At 45.7% G+C, this 10,646-nt stretch overlaps 1 protein-coding gene across 1 annotated transcript; it reads right to left on the minus strand.

The window, feature by feature from the left end:
• Positions 1–259: 259 nt before the first annotated feature.
• On the minus strand, positions 260–10,483 carry PSMC6 (proteasome (prosome, macropain) 26S subunit, ATPase, 6; the record flags this gene model as incomplete). The annotated part of the gene is made up of 13 exons (XM_009080130.1): positions 260–732; positions 2,146–2,217; positions 4,559–4,639; positions 4,724–4,844; positions 5,837–5,898; positions 6,024–6,147; positions 6,232–6,293; positions 6,514–6,601; positions 7,149–7,263; positions 7,686–7,753; positions 9,136–9,188; positions 9,550–9,589; positions 10,404–10,483. Coding segments are annotated over 13 exons (1,085 nt in total), but the record flags the coding sequence as incomplete, so codon positions are not given.
• Positions 10,484–10,646: the final 163 nt, after the last annotated feature.

Here is a 10,646-nt window from a genome sequence, read left to right on the forward strand (position 1 = left end):
GGGGACATGGTTAGTGGTGGCCTTGGCAGTGCTGGGAGAACAACTGGACTTGATGATCTTAGAGTGCTTTTCCAATCTAAATGATTTTATGATTCTAAACCCCACTTGTCCCTCCTCTCCCTGTGGGAAAAGCTGCCTCTGTTTGGTGTGGAAGGCACAGGAGTCCAATCCCTACAACAGAGAAAAGTGACTCTTCACATTAATAAGACATGAAATTCACCTCTCTACAACAGCTCCAGAAAAATTCCACTAGGATAAGCAGATTTAAACAGCTTTTATTCATAAACTGTTTGGGGAAAGGACATTTACTGATATAAAAAAAGCCAAGAACTGGACTGACTTTGTAATGTCTGTGAATCCCTTCAGGCACCTTTATAAACTCCCCTCATGGCTGCTGGGAGACCACACCTCCCCCCATGTTACTGAGCCTGGGCTGTAATGGATATTGTATTCCAGAATTGTACAGAAAACATACTTCTGTAGCCAACTAGCATTCCCAAATGACTAGCTCCATGCTACACAAACACCTTACACTGATAATCAAGAGGTACATTATTTCTCTCTTTTTATACATGACCCCAGTATGACATGTGCAATCAATCACATGGTTACTTTACACAGGTTTGTAGTCCAGCTTGGATTCCAGCTTCTTGGAATCTGCCACTTTCCTGACAGCTTTCATGAAGTCTTCCTGAACTACGAAGTCATGATCAGCACGGATGGCAAACATTCCTGTGCAGGAGAGTGGAACAGGCAAGGATAAAGCTTTGGACAAGGCTATCAGGCACATGGTGGGATTCTTGGAGTTCTCCTTTGAGTTGGACTTTGATCCTTGTGGATTCCTTCCAACTCAGGATATTCTATGATAAACTGAGGCTTCTTGCAGCAATAAAGAACATCAACATTCACTCAAATTCAGTGAAAAGTGATCCATGTTTCACTGTCTCCATGTAGATTTCCCCATGAAGGTCTTGGATGTTGAGAAGAGTAAATTTCACCTTTCTGAACTAGGGGATTACTAAGAAGAAATGTATAACTTGTTTAAACTCTGTGTGTTTACTATATTGCTCAGTCTGTCCACGCAGGCAAAGCCTAAGTGCACAATGCATTTATGTGGAAAAATGGAAGTTGTGGATGCTCCATCCCTGGCAGTGTTCAAGGTCAGGCTGGATAAAGCCTTGAGCAACCTGGTCTGGTGGGAGGTGTCCCTGCCCAGGGCAGGGGGTTGGTACTGGATGAGCTCTAAGGTCCATTCCAACCCCTTCACACACTATGATTCTATGAAAAAGCATAAAATAGCATCAATTCTCCTGTCACCAGAGCATCAGGAGCCTCAGATTAGAATCACAGAATCATCAAGGTTGGAGGAGACCTCTAAGATCATCAAGTCCAACCATTAACCTGCCACTAATTCTCTGGATTCTCCGGTTTAAAAAAGGGAGAAAAATAGTAACAACTGCTGTTTCTGGGATGCACCTAGTTGTAATGAAAGTGTGACACGTGTCAGGTTACTCAGCCAACCAGTGGTTAAAGGACAGCTCCAGTTCCCAAAGGGAATGGTTGGGTTTTCCTCCCATTGCGCTGAACAGGAACTACAGGGATATTTTATACCACACACATCCCAGGATAGTGCCCAAATCCACCCAACTCCATGCCGGGTAGAGGCAGTGCCACAAGGATGCAGAGCTCCTGCCCCTAACTGGCAGCAGATTCACATGGATCAGCTGGATATTCCTGGCTGGTTTGTCTGCAGACCTGGCAAGGGATTTGTCCATAACCTCAGGGGAAGCTAGAAGGAATCAAGTGCTGTGTGACTGTGTGGGTCATGAGGAAAGTGGGAAGAAAGGGATCCTGTTCAAGTTGATCCAAGGAGGCTCCAGGGCATGTGACCATCCTGCTGCTTACACTCAGCAATCAGACACATGTGACACACACAACCATCCTGGCATTCCAGTGCTGTCCTAGAGGCCAAGACTGCCATTAAGCCAATCCTATCTAGCCCTTAAGGATGGAATACAAGGAGTGAGCATCAGCAGAATGTTCCAGCAGGTTTCCAAGCTCCTAGGTTTAATCCACAGAGGAACAGCTCCAAGGTTTAGGATTACCCAGGATTTAGCACATCCAAATGAAGAGTTAAGGACTTACCTGCCTCAGTGCAGACATTTCTCAGGTCTGCTCCATTGAAGCCATCAGAAAGCTTCACAATTGCTTCATAGTCTGTTCATAAGACACAAATGCCAAGGAGAAATCAATCACACTTCCCATTAGAGATGCCAATGGAATACATACCCAGCTGACACACACGGATTTCAGTGCAGAGCTGTCCACTGGACTGATAAATTAACTGGAATCATCATCTGTGTCCCCACTTCCATTAAAACACAAATGTATTACAGCCAACAGCTCATTTTATGGGACTGAATCCCAAAGTGACTAACTTGTGGTTACAAGAACCAACATGAAGTGCAAAAGCTCCATCAAGGCAATGTTCTTATCACCTAAATGGTGCAAAACCCCAGAAAACTTATCTCCAAGTGATCACAGCTCAGTCCTTTTCCATTTTCAACACTGCATCTACTAAAGGCATTTAATGTCTTGATATCTTAAGGCTGATACTTTATGCACATAAATTTACTGCTGGTTGTAGCTCATCAGCAATCAACTTCTCTATCACTGTGGCTGTTCAGCCTCCAGCAAGTTCTGATTTTTGCAAGGCTTCTTATCAACTTCCTGCAAAGCTTTTCCAACACTTTCCCTCCTGCGTGAAATTCAGAACATTTGAACTGATTGTTTTTCTCTCAAGAATCCAAATTCTCCTAGAGATTATGAATTCTTCAACTATATTTTAATTCCATGTAGCACAATAAAAAAACACTATAAAAATGGAGCACTATAAAAAAGTCTTCTCATAAGTGGAAATAATAAAAGTGAGGGGATTAAGGAATGCTGAACAAGGTTTATAAGTTTAGGGTCTTCAGTAGGCATCAGGACTGGAGCAGGAGAATCTCATGCTGGAGGAACCTGAGCAGGTAACTGTCTTTAGATTTTAAGGCAGTTCACACTCCATCCTGGTCCTAAATTCTGGCTTTCCTTTTGGGATATCAAAACATCACAGTCCTTCCACATCATGTTCAGAAATTTAGCTGGACCTGACACCTCATCTTGTAAATGGTGTGAAGGAATGATCCCACCCTGCTCCAGTCCCAAACATATTAGAACAAGGGTGAAGTAGAATCACAGAATCCCAGAATGGTCTGGATTGGAAAGGACTTTAAAGCTCATCCAGTCTCACCCCCTGCCATGGGCCCAGGTTGCTGCAAGCCCCATCCAACCTGGCCTGGAACATTCCGCGGGATGGAGCAGCCACAGCTGCTCTGGGCAACCTGTGCCAGTGCCTCAGCATACTCACAGCCAAGACTTCCTTATCTAGCCCTGCCCTCTGGCAATGTGAAGCCATTCCCCCTTGTCCTGTCCCTCCAGGCCCTTGTCAATAGTCTCTCTCCATCTTTCCTGCTGGCTCCGTCAGGTACTGGAAGGCCACAATTAGGTCACACTTCTCCAGGCTCAAAAATCCCAATTCTCTCAGCCTCTCCTTACAGAAGAGCTGCCCCATCTCTATCCAATCTATCCCTGCCCTGTTTCAGTTTGAAGCCATTCCCCCTTGTCCTGTCACTCCCGACCCCTGTCCAAAGTCTCTCTCCAAGTACTTTACCTCAGGTTCGTCATTTCTTTTGGAACTTCACCTCCCTCTTAGCCTCCATTCCTGTGCAGGTTTAAGCCAACCCTGCAAAGCAACCCTCATCCCTGTGCCCTCCCCCAGCCCTCTCCTGCTATCCCAAGCAATTCCCTCCACTGAGCTGCAGCTGTTGATGCAGCCAGATGGTGAATGGGATCAGTTCCAGTGTCCAGCTTGTGCTGCCCAGCAATTCCTGCAGGAACTGCTGCTGTCAGCACAGGAGTGGGGGTGGATCCACAGGGCACTGCTGTACTCAAAGGCAATCAGAGCCCTTTTAAAGGCAAATCACAGCTACAGTTGCCCTGAGGAAAGCTGAGGAGTCACTGTGAAACCAACACTCTGATAAGCCTAGAGACACATAGTCATTAAATATATCTTCCTAATTTTGCCTTATGTTTCTCCTCTTTATGCTCTGGAGAGAATCTACACCACTGACCAGACAACAAAGTTTTTGTTACACCATCTCCCAAGTTTCTCTCTGACTTTTATTGTTCTCAGACTTCTTTGTTACCAACACTTCTTTCATTGGAGGCTAATGAAAACACTGTTTTCTTGCCCTAAGCTGTTCCTTTAGAAACAGAAAACTCCTTGGTGAGAATCCTGTTGATTTTCCTGTTTATGTTCAGTTTTATAAGGATTTATAATCAGTTTTCCTTTACAAAAGAATTAGCAATACTTCAATCAGGATGCATTAAGAATAAAAGTAGAATTCCAAGAGGGAAAGTTGTGTAAAGGCAGGAATAAGGTCAGAGTCACCCTAACAACTCACCCTCTTCCCATCAAACAGCAGAGGGAGTGATATCCATGTAACTTCCTACTTACCTATTTCTCCATGTTTAGTGATAGGCCCTGCATGAATCTTCAGAATATCCAATCTAGCTTGTTCATTTGGGAGATCAATATCTGGAAAAAAATGAGAGCTTTAATCAAAGCAGAACCCCCACCATTCCCATGGATTATTATCCTCCTCCCTGAGAAATAACTCACGGATCTTTCTATCCAGTCTCCCAGGCCGGAGCAGGGCAGGATCCAGAGTGTCAGGTCTGTTAGTTGCCATGATCATCTTCACTCTGTGCAGAGTGTCAAATCCATCCATCTGGTTCAGCAACTAACAGGAAAAACGAGTTGGTTTTAAGACAACCCAAAACCTTCTTAGTGTGGATTTTTTCTTGCCTAAGTGTTTTTGCTAAGATGAGAAACACTAAAGATAAATCAGGATAAAAATCCTACAAGCTGCCTAAGGAAAGGCCTTGAGCTCCCAGAGTATTCCATGGGCAGTGAAGGGCTGGAGGGAGACACTCCAAGTGCTCTGCCCAGAGAAAAGGACATTGAGCAGAGACTTGAGTGAAACAATGAGGCACAGAAAACACTAAAGGAGCCAATGTCTGTCTGACACATTCTGATTGTAGTGCACCACATCCAGGACATTCCAATTAGACTTGGAGAACAGCCTCTGGAATACTAATACACACATAGGAAGACATTTCATTGTGAAGACTCAGAGCACTTTGCTCTTTGATCCCAGGGATTTCCTTCTCCATGGAAGGCAGACACATGCTTTTGAACAGGGCAAAGTGTTTGCTAACACAGGCAGTGAAGGTTCCCATTGGCTTCAGAATTCCTAATTGTCACCAGTGGCTTTAAAATTCCCTTCACATATCTCAGTTTAACCAGAGCAATTAAGAGAGGAACAAAGGGATACAGCTGCTCCTCCTAGTTTAGAAAATCCAAGTGTAACAGCCCCAAACTTATAGACCAAGTGCCTGTCAGACTAGAAGAGCCAAGTTCTGCTTCCCTTCTTTAGGAGCCCTCCAAACCTTCAAAGCTGCAGGAAGCAGTAGTAAAGTCAAGTCAGAGTAAGAAGAGAAAATATCCCAAATAATTTTAGCACTGTTAAGGATTCAATTAGGCTCCAAGTTGAATGCATGGCTGAGTAATCAGGATGTGCAGTTGTCTTTTGGAACAGCAGCATCTGGTTCACTTCTAGCTTAAAGCTGGCAACTCAGGAAAGGTTCCACAAAGCCAGATCCCAGGGAACAATCCACATCTGGACTGTTCCTGAATGTGGATGCACAGGACAGTCAGGAATTAGCCATTCACCTCCATCAGAGTCCTCTGAATTTCTCTATCAGCTGATGTGCCCTCGGAGAAACGACGACCACCTGTAACACACCAAACTCATGAGTTCTACTCCTGCAATTCTGCCTTTTAAACACAGGGAAGTGGCTTCAGAGCTAATTCTAGTCTGGAAAGGAGACTCCAGGCATGCCCAGGTCATCAGCCTTACCAATAGCATCGATCTCATCCATGAAGATGATGCATGGCTGGTGGTCCCTGGCATAGTTGAACATCTCCCGGATGAGCCGAGCGCTCTCCCCGATATACTTGTCCACTATGGAGCTGGACACCACCTTTGGGAGGACAGAGGACATGTGGGTGAGGAGACTGGCGTGCAAACAGACCAAACTGGGAGTCCAGGAGTGACATTCTAGTACCTTCAGGAAGTTGCAATCCAGCTGGCTGGCAACGGCTCTGGCCAGAAGGGTTTTCCCTGTACCTGCACAGACAAGAGACTGAAGATGTTTAACTGCCAAGCCAACACTGCCAGTGAGTTGGGAAGGAGGGAGAGGGAGAAAGGGAGGTGGAGGGAAAGGAGGAAAGGGAGAGAGGGGGAGGGAGAGGGGAAACAGAAAGGGGGAGGGGGGGGAAGGAAGAGAAACAACGCTCTTGCCACAGTTTGAGAGCAACAACTAAACACACCCTTTGCCGAGACTCACCAGGAGGTCCATAGAGCAAACAGCCTTTGGGAGGGATAATTCCCACCCGCTGGAATAACTCTGGGTTTGTGAGAGGCAGTTCTATTACCTATGAAGAGACAGAGAAACAGGTTTTAAATGGATCAACAATCCTTGGAAGCTAACGGCACAATTGCCAGATATTTCTGTTCTTATCTATATGTGCAGCACATCTGGATGGAGAAACAGGTAAGACAATGTCAGATTGCTCCAATGCATTGATTCCCAATCCTTGCTCTGACATTCACCTCTGCAGTAACTTCTTCCTCTCTCAATCCATGTTTCCCTGCTGTCACAATTCCATGCCCCCAAGCAATTCTGGTGGGTTTTGGTGCCAAACCCGTTTGATTTGCTGGCTCTCAATCCCACCTACTCCCTCCCACTTCACTTCATGGCACTCCCTTAGCCTAAAGGCTCTCAGATCCTTTAAATCTTCTTCTTTAAAGGATTTTCTTCATTTTAATCCCGATCCAAGCACTTCATCCAAGTTAATGAAACATGGAAAGCTCTAATCTGTCTGATGTGGTACAGGACAAACACCAAAAAGATGTTTTTCCTGGAAAACTTCCCTCGGGATGTTTATCCCTATCTGATAAGTGGTTTGAAGGGTCGGATACCTCTCGCAGCTCTCTGATCTGTTCTGACAATCCTCCAATCTCAGAATAGGAAACATCCCCTGGATCTTCATGAGACATGTTATAAACCAATGGATCCACTTCCCTGGGCAAATATCTGGGGAAGGGGGGGGGAAAGTTAAGAGTAAACATTTTTCATCGTGTGACACAAAGTTATTGCAGAAAATTTTACAGCAACTATGAATATATTTCTCCTCCTCCCACCTGATAAGTTTATGTGTTGACAAAGCAGAATGAACCCCAAAGCGAGCAAAGTTTTTCAAGTTTTAAACCAAATAAAGCTTAAAAATGGCTGAAAACACTAAGCTGGAACTGAATTATCTTTAAAGAACAACCAATTATTTTTAAATCAAGTGTAACAGACACCTAAGACCTCCCTCAAAGTAACTGTCCTGACTCTAGCAATGCCAAAATATTGCATATACAAACTATTACAATCTCACTATTCAAACCACTGTGTAATGTACTCAGATCACTATTTCCCCCCTTTATATGATGAGCACAAGGGCAGAAACTTACCTCATGATGGTCAGAGTGGTCATATCCAGAGCAACTCTTGTCCCTGGTTTCAGCTTACTTTTGTCCAACTAGTCCCAAAAAAAGGAATTCTGTTAGAACCACATTCCAAAGCAACGTGTGGGCATAGCCAAGATGTTTAGTAGAGTTGTGTTCTTTCCTCAATCACACACAAGAAGAACACAAAGCTGTGGAGCTACAGCCCAAGCAGATCATTTAGGAAACACTGTGCCCCATCACCACCAGTTTTGGGAATGCTTCATCTGGGAAAAAGGCATCCCAGTGTTTAATGGGCACATCGGCTTGGGAGAAGGGATCCAGGAGCTTAGGCCAATGAATCACTTGGCTGGCACAACTGGACATCAGCAAAGCAAAGTCAGGCCACAGGAAGAATTTGTATTCATGTTGAAATAGATTTTGAACAACAAGTCATTAATTGAAACAACTTGTGGTTTTCATCTTGGTTCTAAGAAACTGATTTATTCTGAGCTTTAAGGAAAAGGACACAGCCCATGCTGGAGCTGTTCATGGGCTGGATCGAACTCACTGGGGATGTTTGTGACTTGGGAGAGCTGGAGAGGGACTTGGGTCACGGCATGGAGTGACAGGACACAGGGAATGGCTTCCCACCACCAGAGGGCAGGATTAGATGGGATATTGAGAAGGAATTCTTGACTGTGAGGGTACTGAGGCACTGGCACAGGTTACACACAGCTACTGTGGCTGGTCCATCCCTGGGAGTGTTCCAAGGCAGGCTGGATGGGGCTTGGAGCAACCTGGGCTGGTGGAAGGTGTCCCTGTCCATAGCAGGGGGTGGGACTGGATGCCCTTTAAGGTCCTTCCAGCTCAAACCATTATTGAGAAGGAATTCTTGACTGTGAGGGTACTGAGGCACTGGCACAGGTTACACACAGCTACTGTGGCTGGTCCATCCCTGGGAGTGTTCCAAGGCAGGCTGGATGGGGCTTGGAGCAACCTGGGCTGGTGGAAGGTGTCCCTGTCCATAGCAGGGGGTGGGACTGGATGCCCTTTAAGGTCCTTCCAGCTCAAACCATTTCATTTCATTACGGTACAGAAATATTTAACACTGAACTTAAGCTAAGCACTATGACAGTAACAATCACAGCACAGTTCATTAGTTTTCATACTGATAATTGTCTGAAAGTTCAAGATCAGGCAGAAAGATGGAAAAGAAACCACATGCAAGGTTCCAGAAATTCCATCCAGAAAGTGTTGTGGACTGTTTTGTCCTCACCAGGAAGTTACACTCCTACCAGCTACCATAGAAAAGGGGAAGCAGATCCCAGTATGGAATAGCCATAGATAACATTAAATTAAAAACAGCCTTAAGGAATAAAATACTAAACCCCACTGAGGGCTCAGTGGATGAGAAGCAATGCTCATATTCCAGAGCAAGGCAAACTTTTCTGGAACATTCAGACAGAGCAGGTACCTGGCGCCGACAGCCAACGACGTATCTGGGTCCATTTGTGGCCTTCACAATGACTGCAGAGAGAAAAGTAGGGAAAAACATTAAATTTGCTTAATTCACTGCTCTGAGTTGTGTTTCTGAACTCCCCAGAATGTTTGTCTGCCAACAATCTGATTACCAATACTTTAATTATTTTTCCCTCCAGATCTTTAGCCAGAATTTAACTATAAAAAGCTTATTATTGTGGCTGCCTCATCCCTGGGAGTGTTCCAGGCCAGGTTGGATGGAGCTTGGAGCAACCTGGGCTAGTGGAAGGCGTCCCTGCCCATGGCAGGGGGTGGAACGAGATTGTATTTATGGTCTCTTCCAACCCAAACCATTCCATGATTCCTTGATTTTCATGACCTCAGAGAACACAACATCCAGTGTACTTACATTTCTCCTCTGTCAGCTGTTTGAGAACCTCACCAACAATCTGCAAGAGAATAAAGAGAGTATTAGCCTAGAGATCACAGAATCATGTAACTTTAGGGGTTGGGATGGAGCTTAGAGATCATCCAGTACCAACCCCCTGCCCTGGGCAGGGACACCTCCCACCAGAGAAGGTTGCTCAAGGCTGTAGCCAATCTGGCTTTGAACACTGCCAGGGCTGGTGCAGCCACAGCCTCCCCTGGGCAACCTGTGCCAGTGCCTCACCACCCTCACAGGGAAAACTTCTGCCTGATATCTAATCTAGATTTCCCTCTTGCAATTTCTCCCCGTTGCTCCTTGTCCTGTCCCTGCAGCTCCTAACCAAGAGTCCCTCTGCAGCTTCCCTGGAGCCCCTTCAGCTCCTGGCAGGTTGCTCTGAGGTCTCCACACAACCTTCTCTTCTCCAGGCTGAACAGCTCCCACTCTCTCAGCCTGTCCTTGTAGGAAGGTGCTCCAGTGCTCTGATCAGCTTTGTGGCCTCCTCTGGACTTGCTCCAACAGTTCCATGTTTATAGACAGGGAACATGGAAGATAAATTAATATTAAAGAATGTAACGTGTTTCAGGACGTGGAAGATGATGGTCAGGTCTAAAACTCTTCCTGTGCTTCACATTGCTTGACAGTACTTTTATTTCCTGAACACAGAGAAAAACCTCTCTAATCCATACACTCCCTGATGTCAAGATTTCTGTTTCTGTTAGACAAACTGGGAACAGTTTGACTTTCCCGCTGCCATAAATGGATCTAAATGCGAGTTCCAAACAAGTTCACTGTCAACAACCCTCACAGGCTGCCAAGACCTCATTTCTCTCACCTACCTGCCCAACACTCTGCAAGGCCTTGAGATCATTTTCCGACTTCTCATACTGCTTGGTGAGCTCCTTCAGCTGTTCCCTTACTGGACAAAGCAACAAACACCACATTTTAGAGAACTTCCACCCAACAGCCCGCGGGGCCCAGACCCTCATCCAGCACCAGCCCCGCAGGGCGGGCAGAGCCCAGCACCCCCAGTCGGTGCCATTCCAAGGGGAACAGCGCAGGGAGCGCCCGCGCCCCGCGCC

The sequence above is a fragment of the Acanthisitta chloris genome, unplaced genomic scaffold, assembly GCF_000695815.1.
Source record: "Acanthisitta chloris isolate BGI_N310 unplaced genomic scaffold, ASM69581v1 scaffold8678, whole genome shotgun sequence".
NCBI classification, from domain to species: domain Eukaryota; kingdom Metazoa; phylum Chordata; class Aves; order Passeriformes; family Acanthisittidae; genus Acanthisitta; species Acanthisitta chloris.